The sequence below is a fragment of the Hyaena hyaena genome, unplaced genomic scaffold (genome assembly GCF_003009895.1).
Source record: "Hyaena hyaena isolate Hyena2069 unplaced genomic scaffold, ASM300989v1 scaffold_137, whole genome shotgun sequence".
Taxonomy (NCBI): Eukaryota; Metazoa; Chordata; class Mammalia; order Carnivora; family Hyaenidae; genus Hyaena; species Hyaena hyaena.
In genome coordinates this window covers 531,869-548,913 of record NW_024080769.1, presented here as the reverse complement: position 1 = coordinate 548,913, position 17,045 = coordinate 531,869, and the positions used below count along the sequence as shown (strand labels likewise).

The window sequence follows — 17,045 nt, the reverse complement described above, 5'->3', positions numbered from 1 at the left end:
ACCCCCTGTCCCTACAGAGCTTACAGCCTTAAGACTGTTGAAAACTAGGGATGCATATCTGTTCTGTCTTTGCCTAAACAAGTGTTCATATGTGTGGAGCCAGTCAGGGCTCTGTGTGCGGTTCTGTCTTCTGGTCCATGGCAGACATAGGGCTGGGGTCCTGAGGACAAAAGTATTTAGAAACTTGCCAATGGGCATTCTGAGAGAAAAAAAAAAAAATGCAGACCTTTCTAAAACTGCTGATGGAATTCCTCCTAAATAAGGGGGAAATTCAGGATCACTCTTAGATCTTAGCAAAATCAGCAGGATTCATAGAGTATAAGTGGGTAAAGCTGAGCTTGACCATTTTCTGTTTTGTTTTCTTGAAAATAGGTGATTTCTAGAGAGCTGAAGATTTTACAATAGTACACCATGGTTGTATCTATGTATCTATGTACATAGATCTATGTATCTATGATTGACAGGTAGACACATACGTATATAGTTGCCGATGTAGGCAAGAAACTGCTACAGAACCTTTTCTAGCTTATTGCTATTATTTAATGTCATGGTTTTGGTATTGTCAGGGAATGAGCTGCTCCCATATAAGTGAACTTTGCAGATGACCAAAATTACCTTTAAAACATAATGTTTATGTAACATTAACTATTTGTGATCATTTTTAAAATATTATAGTTTCCTGGGGCACCTGGGTGGCTCAGTCATTTGAGCGTCCAATTTAGGCTTAGGCCATGATCTCACAGCTCGTGAGTTCCAGCCCCACATCGGGCTCTGTGCTGACAGCTAAGAGCCTAGAGCCTGCTTTGGATTCTGTGTGTCTCTCTCTCTCTCTGCCCCTCCCCGACTCGTGCTCTGTCTCACTCAAAAATAAATAAACATTTAAAAATAAAAGTATAGAATACTAAGTAAAGGTAATGGGTTATAATTAAGATATTTTACTACAATATGGTAATGTTCTCAAAACCAACTGAAAAGGGTAGGGATATTTAGCCTTCTACCGAGTCATTCCTGGCAACTTTTTGAAATTTCATTTCTGCTCAAAATAATTTTAATTCCCACCTCTTCACTTATTAGCATCAACCGATGCTGCTTCCTGTTGTCAGCATACCTAACTCTAGCAGTCTCCTGATTTGCTGACTCCAATCTATTATGGGCCAGAAAACCGCTTTTATTAGACTTGCTTCTGAAACATGAATTGGTAGGCTGAATTGGAGCTTGCAGAACTTTCCTGTGAGTACTTGACATGGATTTCGTGGAAAGGCTGGGCACTCATGAAGGCAGGGATGCCTCTGACTCGTCACTACCCCACTCCAGGTGCCTCGTACCGCACTTGGCCAGAGTAGATGCTCAGTAAACATTTGATGAATAGACTAATTTGTCTGCTCAGAGGCCTGCTTGCTCACTTCCTGGTTCTGGGCAGAATTCCAGGTAGTCACAGTTGGAGGAAAGGGGCCCTCTGGTTGAGGCAAGGCTGGCTGTTTTCCATCCTGGACTCTTCACAGGTCTTCCTAGCCACTCTCCTTGGATTCCATAAAATGTGCACAGCAGTTGTCATTTTACATATGTGAAATCTACACAGTCTCCCCAGGCCCACTGCGTTTCTAGACCTGACTTATGACTGCTCAGCACCCCACCTCCACTTTCCTTTTTTTTCTGTTTTCAAGTTAAGTGTTGGGAAAGACTATTCAGGTTATACCAAGGATTAACATGGTAAGTATATTATACATGTAGCATGTGTTTCAAAAGTATAAGACCAGCTTTGCAGGCACAAGGCCGCAAGGCCGTCACTGTGCGGCCACACGTCCCAGCAGCCCACTCCCGAGAGTCTGGCTCTCTCGCCAACCCTCCTCTTTTTCGGATTCTTATGTCTGATGATTTGAGGCAAACCCTTGGCACCACCCAGCACAGCCAAGAACTAGTTATTTGATACCTCGCCAAGCAGCATATAGGTTTTTGAAGAAAGGCCTTTTGTGTTGGTTTAATCTGTGTATGTCAGTTGGTTTAATCTGTGCAGAATGGCAACGTGTCATCCTCATCTTCGTGTGGGCTGGCAGAGGCGTGCGAGAAGCTGGCTGGCAGCCAGTCATGGGAGTGAGCTCAGGCCCAGCGACAGAGAACGCCTGTGCCCAGGAAGGGGCGGACTTGTGAGCCTGATAGCCCTCGATGGGTCTGGGAGGTGAGAAGCCAGTACCTCAGTCACAGGGGTTTTCCAAGCCTGGCGCCACCAGTGACTGGCTGGGGGACCTGGGGCAAGTCTCTGGAACTTTCTGAATGTTAGATTTCTTCTTACAAAAGAGCATAGTCGTCCCTGTCTGCCCACTTTCAGAGAGTGTTGAGAGACGCAGATAATGTAGGTAGAGGGACTTCATAAACTATTGAGCACTGTCTCTGCCGGTGACAGACTTTATGTTGTGGTGGGTGTTGCTGAGGTTCTAGCAATGCAGTGTCCTAGACAACTTTGGACTTCTTCCCACCAATTGAGACACTGTTCACCACTCAGTACCCACAAAGGGAGGATCTTTTCCAGACCTGTCCTTATAACCAGGCTAAGTAGCCCTGAATTGGTACTCAGGACCCTGAGGTCCCCAGGGCTAACTTCCTTCTAGAGTAGAAGACAGCCTATCACAAAGTTCATTATTTAGGGATGCCTCCATAGACAGTTTGGGCTGCAAACAAGTATCATAGACTGAGTGGCTTCTAAACAAGACAAGTTTGTTTCTCAGAGTTCTGAAGGCTGCGTGTGAAATCAGGGTTCCAGCCCGCCTGGGTTCTGAGGAGGGCGCCCTCCCAGGTTGCAGACTGCCAGCTTCTTGTATTCTCACATGGCAGAAAGAGCCCTGAGGACTCCCTGGGGTTTCTTTTATAAGGCACTCATCCCATTCATGAGAGCTCCCTCCTCCTCCTAATTACCTCCCAAAGGCCCCACCTCCTGATGCCATCACACTGGGGGTTAGGGTTTCAACATATGAATGGGGGAGGGACACAAACCTTCCTTCTATAAGAAGGGACTAGATATTGCAGACCTAAGGCAACATGATGTGAAGATCATTGAAACTGCTAAGTTAGATAATGTCATCTGTATCTAATAAGGAATGTGGTAGGATATTTCCCCACGCCAAGTCACAGATGAATTTGTGAACTAGGAAGCCTCTGCCACTTTGATTCACCCATTTTGTAATTCTCACATGCCCAGCCCTCTGGGAGAGCAATGGAGCACACGATAGTAAAAGACACAGTTCCTGCCCTTTTGGAACCAGCTAGATTGTGATAGCTGCTGCCACGTCTTTGGGGGTAAAAAGGAAAGGCTGTCTCTGGCTGTGCTGCCTGGGCAGACTTCCTGGGCTTAAGGATTTCCTTACGTGCTTCAAGGGAAGCTCATCCTGGGTCTGAATCAGGAGCCCACAACACAAGCCTACTAGCTTTAGCTCTTCCTGCTCTGCTTTTAGATTGACAGGCCTAGCACAACAGCCTCCAGACACACACACACACACACACACACACACACACACACACACACACACAGTAAGCTAAGCCTCTCTTTCTCTGTACCACTTACCGGTGTTTCTTGGACCGTGCTTATGTTGGGATTTTCTTTTCAGAGCTGTCAGAATGTACTTCCTACCCCACTACCACAAGATCCTGGCTGGCATCCCCAGCTCTGTTTGCATAGCTCTCTCCTATACAAGCAGGGCCAGGGAGAGGCTACAGCAATGGCTTCACGGGTAGCATGAAGCTTACTAGTGAGTTCCAGCCAGAGAGCAGGGCCTGCTGCTGCCCGCCCCCCATTCTGATGAGAGTGGGATGATGGAAAGCATTCATTTGGCCTCATACTGGGAGGGGACTTCTGGTCCTACGAGTATATGGAAGCAGATCCAAAGGAGAAGACTCAGAGCAGCAGAACTAGTGAGCTAACCAAACACTCATAACTAATAATGTTTTTCACATTGTGGTCACAGACTCTGTCTCATTTGCTCCTCACCTAAATCCTGAAGGCTGCCATCTATCTCTTTTTTTTTTTCTTTTAATTCCGGTGTAGTTAACATAGAGTGTTCTATTAGTTTCACGTGTACAATATAGCAATTCAACAATTCTATACATTACTCTGTGCTCATCATGATAGGTGTACTCTTAATCCCCATCACCTGTTTCACCCATCCCCCCACCCACCTCCCTGCTGGTAACCATCACTTTGTTCTGGATAGTTAAGAATATGTCTTTGGTTTGTCTTTTTTTTCCTTTGTTCATTTGTTTTCTTTCTTAAATTCCATGAATGAGTGAAATCATATGGTATTTGTCTTTCTCTGACTTCTTTCACTTAGCATAATATACTCTAGCTTCATCCACATTGTTGCAAATGGCAAGATGGCTGAGTAATATTCCATTGTATATGATGCATCTTCTTTATCCATTCATCTATCGAAGGACACTTGGGTTGCTTCCATAATTTGACTATTGTAAATAATGCTGCAGTAAACGCAGGGGTGCATGCATCTTTTCCAATTAGTGTTTTTGTATTCTTTGGGTAAATACCCACTCATGGAACTACTGGATCATATGGTAATTCTGTTTTTAATTTTTTGAGGAACCTCCATACCGTTTGCCAGAGTGGCCTCACCAGTTTGCATTCCCACCAGCAGAGCAAGAGGGTTTCCCTTTTTCCACATCCTCTCCAACACTTGTTGTTTCTTGTGTTTTGGTTTTGTGTGTGTGTGTGTGTGTTTTGTTTTTATTTTAGAGTGCACGTGAGCAGGGCAGAGGGGTAGAAGGAGAGAGAGAGAAAATCTTAAGCAGGCTTCACACTCAGCACAGAGCCCAATACAGGGCTTGATCCCACGACCCTGGGATCATGATGTAAACCGAAACCAAGAGTTGGAAGCTCAATCAACTAAGCCACCCAGAAATCCCTCTTGTGTTTTTTATTTCAGCCATTCTGACAGGTGTGAGGTGCCGTCTCACTGTGGTTTTGATTTGCCTTTCCCTGATGTTGAGTGATGATGAGCATCTTTTCATTATTGACCATCTGGATGCCTTCTTTGAGGATATATCTGTTCATGTCTTCTGCCCATTTTTAATTCAATTATTTATTTTTTTAGTAATGAATTGCATATGCTCTTTATACATTTTGGATACTAAACCCTTATGTCATTTAGAAATATCTTCTCCCACTCGGTAGATTGTCTTATAGTTTTGTTGATTGTTTCCTTTGCTGTGCAGAATTATCTATCCCTATTTTATAGAAAGGACCCTGAGGTGCAAATTAGTTACCTAACCAGAGCCAGGCTTAGAGCCCAGGGCTACCTAATAGCAAGCACCCTTGAGCCTGTAGATTCCTGGCTTAATGGCCACTGAGAGAGAAATGACCCAGTCAACTGGACTATTAGAATAGTCTTTCTAATGAAACAATATTCTGTCCAGGGGCAATGAGAAATCAGAGCTGTGCTATAGACCGAATCATATCCCCCCAAATTCATATTTTGTACCCTAACTCTCAGTGTGACTGTACTTGGAGACAGGGCTGTTAGAAACTACTTATGGTTAAATGAGGTCATAAGGGCGGGGTTTTAATGAGATAAGATTGGTGGCCTTCTAAGACTAGGAAGGGATCTCTCCTTCTATGTGTACTTGCCAAACAAAGGACAGATGGAGGTGTCAGTCTGCAAACCAGAAAGAGAGCTTTCCTCAACCATTGCTATACCCTGATCTTAGCAGGCTTTCAGGCTCTAGAACTGTGAGAAAATAAATTTCTCATTACCCAGTTATGACAGCCTGAACAGAGTAAAACAGGCTGGTATTGAATCTGGGAGCTTCTCCCCACCTAAAATTCCTCCACCAATCCAGCCCTGAAGGTCCAACCCACCTTCTCAGTGCAGCCTTCCACATTTACCTTTAAGGAGTAATCTCTCCCTCCCGTTGGGTCCCCTAATACTTTAGCCCTCCCTATCTGATGACCCAGTCTCCTTTGTATTGTCATTGGTGTATATACCTCATCTCCCTTAGAGCTAAAGCATGGATTCTCTCCGTGTTCCTACAGCACTTGGCACGGGAGGCACTCAGTAAGTGTCCACTGAATTGAGAGCTCTTTCCTGGCTCTCTCTCTCAGTGCACCAAGTTATACTTCACCTATATTTACTACTTTGTAGAAAGTACAAGGGGCCAGAGGTCAGCACAAGAAAGAATCATTGCACTTGTCTGCTTGAGATTCCTTTGTAAAAAAAAAAATGTTTGGTTGCGGGGGGCACCTGGGTATCTCAGTCGGTTAAGCATCCAGCTCTTGATTTGGCTCAGGTCATGATCTCACAGGTTCATGGGTTCAAGCCCCTGTCGGGCTCTATGCTGACAGCGCAGAGACTACTTGGCATCCTCTCTCTCTCTCTCTCTCTCTCTCTCTCTGCCCCTCCCCCACTCACACCCTGTCTCAAAATAAATAGTTTAAAAAACATCAAAGCATAGGAATCTAATTTTGAGTGAGAAGGAATGTATTTAAATATCCAACACCCTTGGTCATCTTCTCGTTCTTTTTTTGGGTACTGGCAACACAGGTATATTCACTTTATAAAAATTGAGCTATTCACTTTAGAGGTGTGTGTGTGTGTGTGTGTGTGTGTGTGTGGTGTTATACTCCAGTGAAAAGTTCACTTTTTAAAAAAATTCTCAACCTTGAAAGCTAGGAAAACTGAACAGTTCTCCCAGGGCCACACAACTAGTTAATGCCTAGAGTAAAGGCAAGAACCCAGATCTCCTAGCTCTTTAGTTAGTACCTATTTTAAAATTGCACCTAAGAGCAAATGGGAAGTTTAATTTCAGTTTCTTTTGGTCTGAATGTTGCTAGAAATTCCTTGGTTTTCTTAGAGCCCTGCCTTGCATTTCAAAGTTGACATATTCGAGGGGCACCTGGGTAGCTCAGATGATTGAGTGTCCGGCTTCAGCTCAGGTCATGGTCTCATGGTTCATAGGTTTGAATCCTACGTTGGGCTCTGTGCTGACAGCTCAGAGGCTGGAGCCTGCTTTGGAATCTGTGTCTCCCTCTCTCTCTGCCCCTCCCCCACCATCTCTCTCTCTCTCTCTCTCTCTCTCTCTGTCAAAAATAAATAAATGTAAAAAAATTTTTTTGAAGTTGATATATTTGATAGAGGGTTTTCTTCTTATTATGGAGCCATACCAGCTCCCTGCATGCCGGGAGTGGCTGTGGCCACCAGTGAAATCTAGAGCCAGGCCGCTCTTTTCCCTGGTGCATGGGTCTGGAAAAGGGCTCTGTGGGAAGCCTCTATACATCTGTGTTGGCCTGTGTGCCCTGAAAAGGCAGGTGGCCTGGCCAGGCTCAGGATCGTACTCACCTTAGACCTCATCAGCAGCCCTTTGTTTGGACAAAGGTGGCAGACCAGATTTAGTTACAGCTCCATCAGGAAGGCACAGAGAAAACAGCATTATAAATCTGATGTTTTCTTTGACTATCTCCATTTCATTCATTCAGCAAGACTTTCATGTTCCACAATGACTCCATCAACTTTAGAAAGCTTGAGCAGTTGGTGGTAACATTTGACTCCCCTAAGGTCTGGGAGTGAGTGACTGGATGAAATAAAACTAAGCCCTGCCTTCATCCCCCAATCTGTCGAAAGCCTTTCAGTCAACTCTCTCCTGGTGCCCAAGGCCCTGAGCGTCAAGGTCATGATGCATCCCAGCCTTGCTTCCCTGCCCTAGTGGAAACTGCTGGGCCTAATTTAGCCGACCGTTCAGCCGTGTTCATTGACATTGGAACACCACCCCTCTATCAAAAGCCCACCTGAATTACCCAGAAGTGGTCTCGCCCACCAAGTCTCAGTGCTATAGGTCGGTCCCTCCTGGACTTCCTAATCCTGTCTACCCACAATGTCTGAAATGTGGTTCAAGGAACAGTGCCGATGAGATGTCCCACTCTGGCTCACAGCCAAGCCAGGGGGTGTGGCTTTTACCCCTCGTGGACCCCTTCCGTATAACCTGATTAGGTTCTAGCATGGGTGGTCCTGTGAATAGAACACCCTGCCCAAGATGACTGGACCTCCTACTCTGTTTCTGTCTTCTGCAATCCAGGGACTGAAAAGTCGTGGCCTGTGTAGTCATCTCACTACACTGCTGGTGACCTCTGTAAACTCACTTCTTCAGCAGGCAACTGATAGCCAGCTCTGCTCCCTGAGGGGACGCCCCCCCACCCCCGCAACAGGCTCTCTTTCACCCCATTGAGGGTCAGGAGTCCAGGCAGAGTAAGTTCTGGTTAAATTTGCATGTTCGGGCCTCATTTACCAGGAACCAGGAGCTGTCGTCTATGAGTTAACGCTGTGCCTGTGCCAGCCAGACCAGCCAGTTTAATATCTTTTCAATTAGTGAACCTTCCAATAATAGCATTTTAACAATGAAGTTCCAGAGGAAAAAACTTCTTCATTTTTGTCAAAAAGGGGAAAAGAAACGTGTAATAATGGTATCATTATAAATTCTAAAGTGGTGATCATTTGGCTGTGCTACAAAATTTGTAGCTAATAATTAAAATAAAGATTTAAGTAAATGCTTTATCAGTAAAATAGACGATAGGACATATTTTTCTCAGCTGGTGTCAGGAATGGCAGCACACAGCCATGTGCTGAATTGTCACACAGAGTCTTTAAAATTCCTGCTGGATTTGAAGGTATTAACAAGTCCCTATCAACATTCTCCAAGGGTTTTTGATGTCATTTTAGCTATTGAACTAAAATATGTGAACTATTACTTTGTTGATTTTGTTCTTAAACCAAACTGCATTATCATCTGAGAGTGTGTTCTTAAAGTATTGTTAAAAGTACTTTGAAAACTTGTAAATCCCTGTAATTTATGTTTCTCCTGCCTCCGCTGTTTCATTCTGTCCTTCTGGTTTTAATTTGAATGCAGTCCTGTCTGGGTGTGTACCTGTAAAATTATGTTTTTCCAAGTACAATTTACAGTTCTGACCTTAGATTTTTACAGTGTCCCTAACTTTCTCTGAGCTTCCTCTTATACCAAGAAGTGGGCTTTGGGTCCTTCGGCTCTTTCACATTAGAACCGTCTAATCAAGGTTACTTGAAACAGATCCGATTTTGACATTTCTTAGTTTATCATGTAGGCCCAGGGAGTAAATTCGGAGGGCTTCCCTGCAAGCCCATTAATTGCATTGCCCCATTCCTTAAAACGTATACACTTGTAAACCTAGACTGCCTCAAGACAAGAGTCTCATTTATCTAAACAGTTCTCCTTTTAGACTCAATGGCACTGATGGAAACACAGATAAGGGGTGTGGATCAGAGTTAGAATTTTGGAGCCTGTGCTTGATGAAACTGTTCCTACTCCCCTTACAGTCCGCCTTTTCTTCCCAAGGGCCTGTCTGCATACACAGAACAGTCAGTATATCCCAGGAGCTTGGTTAGGGGGAGACCGCAGCAGGCAGCGCAATGGGAGAGGGCATCTTTCTTCTGAGGGGGCTCTTTGCAGGTTTCAAGGAATAGGACTTCTCTGTCTTAAGGGGAGGGTAGAGGGCGGGCGCTTTGTCAGAGTCTGTGTGTTGAACCCTCTCTGGCCTAGTAGCTGTGCCCTTCATCGTGGACTAGAAATGGCTGCAGAACTTTTGGAATCTTTTCCTTAAGTTGGGAAATGAGAGTTCTTTACTTTCTGTTCCTTAGGAACAGATATCACTTCAGAGTTACGAATCTTTTTTTTTTTTTTCTCCTTACACTTTCAGCATGTTCTCCATAGTTCTTACAGACACCGCTGGAGGGTGGAGGAGAAAGGAGCAGGAAGGGCTTTTTGGCCGTTGACCTAGGCCTCCTCTTCCGTTTCAGGTCATCGTACAGTCTGGCCGCCACCCCACGGTGCTGCAGAAACTCTGCCAGCTGCCCTTCCAGTACTTCAGTGACCCACGGCTGATCAAAGTGCTGTTCCCCTCACTTATCGCTGCTTGTTACAACAACCGTCAGAACAAGATCATCCTGGAGCAGGAGATGAGCTGTGTCTTACTGGCCACCTTCATTCAGGTACCTTCTGTGTTATGCCTGATTCTCTGGCTTTGAGTGGAAGCTAATGCAATTGAAAAGTAAAAGTGAACCAGCTGTTTATTCTTGCCACCCTCAGTATCTTTAAATTTTTTCACGTTTTTCTGTGCTTGAAAATTAATTTCTAAAATATCAGGATAGGAAAACTAGGGTTCAGTGGTGTGTAACTTCAACCTGGAAGACTTCAGGAAAAGGATATTTTCCCAGTTAATGAAATGGTAAACCCACACCAATGAAACATTTTTAAAAGGTTGCCAGACTTCTTTAAGGCTTTAACATTTACATTCACCTTGCTTTTCGTGCAGTTATAGGGAATAGATAAGGATTGCTGAAGAAGGATCAATTAAAACCTCAGTTGATTTGTAAGTTTTAAAATAAGTATGATTGATACACACACATGTGTGTAATAAAAACCTGTTATATTGGTTTTTCTTTTAATCGAACACTTGTAAGTATGTCCTTATATATTTCTGATCCAGTCAAAATTATGTAAGACTAGAATCAGAATTAGTGCCGTAGCAAAATAAAGCAATATTTTCACATCTAAATTAACTCTGTCAACTGACAATAGAAGCTCAAGTTGGCTATTCTTTAACATTTGCTAATAGCTAATCCTGTAACTTTTTTCTGTCATTATGCATCATTCATTGCTGAAAATCTTCCATTTTTCCTTGAAATATTTTACTGTAAAATCAGTGTGTTTTTGTGCCATGATGTATATGTGATTAAAAGACAGTGTTTTCTGTTACTAATAATGAAACAGAAAGCAGAGCTCTGTATTAGTGTTCTTCCTTATTCTGGCAAATAGACATGCACCTTTGTTGAAAGGATGTGATAGTGCCCAGCTGGTTGGGATGGCTACGAGTCCAGCTTTCTTCACCTTAGACAGCAGTTAGTGGTTTACATTTTTTAAACTATCCTCTATTAGACCATCAATTCATAAATACAGCTAGATCAATTCTGTTTAGAAATGTTTACTTTCAGCTTAGTTGTTCCGTTTGAGTCTGTGTTCTATTTTCTGAAAATTTTTTCAAAGACCTGCAGATCCACAGGTACGGTGTGGATTTCAAAACAAAAATCTTACGGTTAAATTAAAACCTTAACATAACCATCATAGCAACACCTCAGATTTTGCACATATTCTTAAAGCCTGAGGATTAAAATGTAAATAGAAAATATTGGGGCGCCTGGGTGGTTCAGTCGGTTAAACAGCCCACTCTTAGTTTCAGCTCAGGTCATGATCTCACAGTTTGTGAGATCGAGCCCTGGGTCAGTCTTGAGCCCCTGCTTGGGGTTCTCTGTCTCCCTCTCTCTCTGCCCCTCCCCTGCTCTCTCTCTCTTAAAATAAATAAATAAACTTAAAATAATAATAAAATATAGAGTATTTTAAGACTGTGCTCTTAAAATTCAGTCTTGTATTCAGGAGGTCATTTCTGAGTGCCTGTGGTGTTTTGGGCACTGTTTTAGGGACTGGGGATACAGCAATGAATAAAACAGATAAAAATTCCTGCCTTTATAGATCTTTCATTAAAGTAGGAGGGAGTCAAACAAAAAAACAAGTAAAACAAATAGCATGTCAGGTGGTGTTAAGTACTATGGACAAAAATAAGGTTGGGAAGGGGGACAGGCTGCCGGGGAGTGGTGGGGGGCGGGGGGTGATATGCAGTTTTTTTATGGTATAAGCAGAGAGGCCCCAACCAAGACCGTGATAGTTGAGCAAAGACAGTTTTGCATCTCTACGAACTTAGTCCCTCACATTTTCAACTGCTTGGAAAACAATTTATAAAAATTCAAATGATATCAGAATCTAAAGTAAAAAATATGTTACTTGTTTTCATCTGGTATTGATCTTAAAGCCTTCTAACTCTTCTCTGTGCTATTTAACACACATTTAAATGGAATTTAATGTAAATGTAATTAATGTAACATACATTTGGACACACACATTTTGTAGATGTTACAGAAATGTCTTATTTGGGATAGCATGTTAGATTAGTGAAATTAAATCAGATTTTCTTTTCTATAAATAATTATGCTCAAAGGAGTGAATATATATTGGATTTTAGTGTATAAAATGGTTCTTTGAGGTCTGCATGTGTTAGATTATTAGTAGTCACTAGAAAATGATACTAAAAGTAGGAGCTGGTAGTTTGTCATCAGTCTCCAAAAATTTATATAAAAAGTGAAATTACTAGACTTTTTTAGTTGCAGAATATATAAGGACTTTTAGAGTTATGCTTTTTTTGAAAATGTTAAAAGTCCGTCAGTATTTTAAGAGCAAATTTGGGCTAAAGCATCCAGTTTGTTTGTTGAAATAAAGTTGTATTTTCTGGCCCCTGGTCCTCTGTACCAACATTTGAGTCATCACTATTTCATTTAAATTAAGAGAACCTGAACATCAATTTCTTAAGCTTTGGTATTTGGGCTCCAAAGTATTCATATAAAAATAGTTGTCTCGGGCTTCAGAAGCACATTTAAAGCTGGCCTCAGAGAAACTCTCTGTTCATAGCACTGGTATAAAAATATTTTTCTTGTCTCACACAGGATTTTGTACAGACTTCAGGTCAGGCAGATAACCAGCCTTATCAGCCCAAAGGTACGTCTTACTGAAATGAAATGTCACATGTTTGTTCGCTGAATGGACACGTTTTGCACTCCACCCTCTGGAACTGTTACAGAAGTCAACTTATTACATCATCTAAAACATTTGAGATTCAGACACTAAGTATAATTCGATGAGTAAAGAAATGCATTTTGTCATCAAGCATGAATGCATCAGAATATACAGAGAAATTTATGGAAATAAAAGAAAAGCACAAAACATCTTTACGTAATTTATATTCACCTCATGCAAGATATAATAAATAGCAAATAATTGCTTAAGAGCCACTTTGTAATACAGGAGATAATCAGAGCATTAACATTGACCCACATCACTCACGTAAATGCTAAAATCGCGTAGATTTGGTTTCCTGTGTTCAGAATAAAATTATAAATGATAGCACCCCCATATTTTCCCCTTAAATTCAAGTACTTGAATTTTTTTTATTGAAAATAAAAAGTATAAAAAACTGTTTTACTTGGAGAAAAAGCCATCCAATTTATAGTAACAGTTCCGAAGCTGAAAGATTTACAAGCATTTCTTTTTTTCCTGTATTGTTCCTGCTGAGGTGTCTCCTCCGATCAGAGCTGGAGATATAGAATTTTAAAGTACATTTTTACTTGTTTTAAATATTCTGCTACACACACACTGTAATTGAGAAGTACAAATTGCTCTTTGTCTGGCTGTTATGACCGCATCTCTGATTAATGAGACCCTAATACAGATTTTCCCCAATTCTTCCATTAGTTTGATAGTCCTTAGAGTGGCCAGAGGCTCACTCCCAGCAGGACCCTCTAGGGCACCCACCAAGAAGCCCCTACTTGGAGGGGTGGAGACTCCCTTGTCACCTTGAATAGTCTCTCTTCCTCTCTTCCGCCACACACACACCCGTGAGCACACACACACATATATACACACACACATACACACGTACACCAATTATCTATAGTGGGGAGGTGTTGAAAAGTACATCGAAAAGAATATAAAGCTGTACCCGTATCGTGAAAAAAAATCATGTTTTATTGGCTCAGGCACTCAGAGACGTAAACAGAAAGCTATGCTCCTTTTTAGAAATTCAAGTCAACATCACAGTACCATTTGTCTATGCGAGAATTAGCGTGCAAGTTCAGGACTGCCCTCACTCAGTCACTGGGTTTTTGTTTTGTTTTGCTTTAAGTTATTGGAGGCTGTGGTGAGAGAAATCAATAATAATTTGTTACTATTTCTTAAAACAGTGTTTTAAATTTTAAATATATGGAAATGCCTTGAAAAGTCTTCTAATGTATATAATGTATATATTTTTAATTGTACAGCACCTTTTTTTTTTGCCAGTAAGAAGTACAGATATTTTTTCTTCTTCTTTTCTCCTGACTGTAAGGCTGAGTCATGATTTGCTACATATCTGCCACCCAGAGTCCCAAGAGCTGCCTCAGCTCCGTGGGCAGAGGCCTGTGGGAGTTTCAACCTTCTTTCTTTTCCAAGGACCCATTTCTTGACTTCCATGCTTTCCCCAATGACAGTATGCTTCATCCACAGAACAGCAAATGGAGAACTGTTCTCTGCATTTCTCAAAGTCATTATATTGGCGACAGCTCCTAATATGCTTACTTGGTTTTTAGAAAAGGGGGAGCTCCTGGACAGCTCAGTTGGTTAAGCTTGGGCTCAGGTCATGATCTCACCGTGAGTTGGAGCCCGGCATCCGCCCTGCTGCTTTCCGCATGGAGTCTGCTTTGGATCCTCTGTCTCCCTCTCTCTCTGCCCTTTCCCTGCTCACATTCTTCCTCTCTCTATTAAAAATAAATAAACATTTTTTTAAAAAGAAATTTTCTTTAAAAAATTATTAAAAATGTTTAAAAGATGATTCCATACTAAGTTGCCAGTTTGCAGTTTGGACATGTTTCCCTTTTGATTAAGTCCCCATAAAATGTTTCAAGTCATTTTTAGTTCATTGCCCAGGTAAACCTCTACATTCTAAGTGTAAAGCAGCTCCTGGGAGCACCACATTCTTATTGCTAAAGGAGAATTCTGGTTTTCAAATCTCCGCCCAGCTAGGAGATAGTTTTCTGTGCCTACATAGATAACCAGTAAAGTTCTCACTCATTCCCTCCGCTTTGTTAGATGACTGAATGCCAGATGAGCATTTTTAAGTCAGATTTAAATTAAAATATTTTAAATTAGACTATTTTAGATGACAAATCTCAAGTTTATACACACATTTATCATTTCAAGGCTAACTTAAGGGTGGAATAGATGACTGTCATTTTATTTGGATCACCATACTTATTTCCCCTTATTTTCTTACTCCAGAGTCCAAAAACAGGTTTTTTGTTTTTATAATGTCTTATATAGGGGTTAATATCTGAATATGTTAGAAGCACAAAATAATTGTGATTATGTATATTTTATGCTGTAGGTGATATAGATCCTTTACCTTCTTTATATAAACTTGCATCATGGTTTATCTGAAGTGCATATCTCTATTTTGTAGTCAGATATCAAAATAATTTTAATTTCTTAAACCTCAAAGAATTTAACTATTCTTTTTTTCTTCTCAGGAAAATCCCTTGGTTCCCACGACTATCTTGAGCTGGCTAACAGATTTCCTCAGGAGGCCTGGGAAGAAGCTCAACAGTTTTTTTTAAAAAAAGAGAAAAAATAAATGACTTGGTTAGTTCTGTATTTGAGTACCTTTGTTAATATTTTAAACTGTTCAAACAAATGTTCTAACTGTTACTTAAGAAGCTCATTTTCACATGTTTATACTCTCCCCCTGCACTGTAGATATGGTATATACTTTGCACTATTTATAATGATTGTAGATACTTTAATGTTCTTTCTAATTCTGCAAGTTGAGTTTATTTCACTTATGCACAATATTTTGGAGTTCGGTTACCTACATCCTATGATAATATATACTTTGCATTTGTAATATGGGTGAAACTAGGCATAAAATTAGCAAGTCTGTTTTGTTCTTGTAATAAAATAACTTATTCTGGTTGCAGTGGTGACTTTTCTTAAGACAATACCAATTTGAAAGACAAATGTTAACTCCAGCTCTGGGAGTATCTTAATTAAAGACTTAAAGTTAACCTCTAAATTTTCCTTTTTAAGGTTTGGAGCAAAGATGTTTATAACACTTGGATATTCTAATTACATAATAGGTTTTGGGGGCCACTTATTTGAAATGAATTTAGGGCACTGTATCCATTGGTCCGCCTCACCTCTCCTAGCAGACAGGACTGAGAACCTCCGATAGCATTGCTGAACTGAATGAAAGTATTCTCCAGAATAAAAATTAGCGATTCAAAAAGATCAGCCATAGTAAATCACCTTGAAGTACTTCCTCAAATAACTGTGAAATGAAGCAAGCTGAAGTAACAGTAAAACAAGGCCACAGGGCTCCGAATAAAAGTTTTAAACTCCGGCACCCCGCTCACAGTTGAACGTGAGAAGTTGTCTGCCCGGGAGACGTAGTAGACCTTTTCCCATGTCGTTCTCAGCGTTACCCCACCTTAAGCCGACGGCCAGTGCTAAGCCGCCCACTGAGTGACGTCTGTAATAATTTCTGTCAGATAAGGATCAAACATTACCAAGAAGAAAAGATCTGGTTGGAACAAAGGGGCTTGAGTATGTGTCAGAGTCAAGACTATAGGGAGGTAGGCGGGACGGGACCAGAAAATACAAAAGTTTCATCGGTTTTTTAAAAGCAAACTTAACCTACCTAATGTTCACAACGCTCCTTTTTGGAGCCTCACAAAGCTGCTGAGTTGTGTATATGCTGTTTTTACTTCTTTGCAAATCGAAAGAAAATAAAGCGGTCCCAAAAATTCAAAAAAAATAAAGACGGAAACCACGGCGAACGCGTCCCTGTGCGCTCTGTGCTCCCGCCGGCGCGGGACCCGGGCGTCTCCCGCACGTCGGGCCGCAGGGGCCGCTGCGGGGCTGGGGCCGCGACCCCGCGGGTCCCGCCCGGACCGCAGGGCGGGGGCCGCTGGCTCCAAAGCCAGCGGAACCCGCTCTCGGGGAGCCCCTCCCGCCAGGGCTCGGGCAGCGACCCGGCGCGGGACCCGGGACGCCGCCGCGGCGCGCACACCACGCCGCGAGCCGGGCTGTGCGCGGCGCCGCGGAGGCCGAGGGGCTGCGCCTCGGCGCCCGCGCTTCCCCTCCCGGACCGCGGCTGGGGCTCCTCCGCGGCACGAGGCCGGGGAAGGGGCGGGGCGGGGCGCGGGAGCAGGCAGGTGACCGCGGCCGGTGTCCGCGGCCGGCTCCCCCGGAGACCTGCAGCCCCCAGCCCGGGAGCCCCAACCTGGAGAGGAGTTCCCGAATGCCACTCGCCCAGCGCGTCTTGGGGCGTGAACGCAGAATCCTTGTAGCTGAAAGGAATAATCAAATATTTATAAGATTTCCTGCAAGAC

General features: G+C 42.6%; 1 protein-coding gene across 3 annotated transcripts in view; it reads left to right on the top strand.

The window, feature by feature from the left end:
- The window catches only part of SCAPER (S-phase cyclin A associated protein in the ER), a 514,984-nt gene extending 499,353 nt beyond the window's left edge, over positions 1-15,631 (top strand). For all 3 annotated transcript variants that reach the window (XM_039238174.1, XM_039238172.1, XM_039238173.1), the window contains 3 exons: positions 9,819-10,010; positions 12,573-12,624; positions 15,186-15,631. In XM_039238174.1, the coding sequence (XP_039094105.1) occupies positions 9,819-10,010; positions 12,573-12,624; positions 15,186-15,289 (348 nt within the window). In that variant the 3' untranslated portion in view covers positions 15,290-15,631. The remainder of the gene's footprint in view (positions 1-9,818; positions 10,011-12,572; positions 12,625-15,185) is intronic.
- Positions 15,632-17,045: the final 1,414 nt, after the last annotated feature.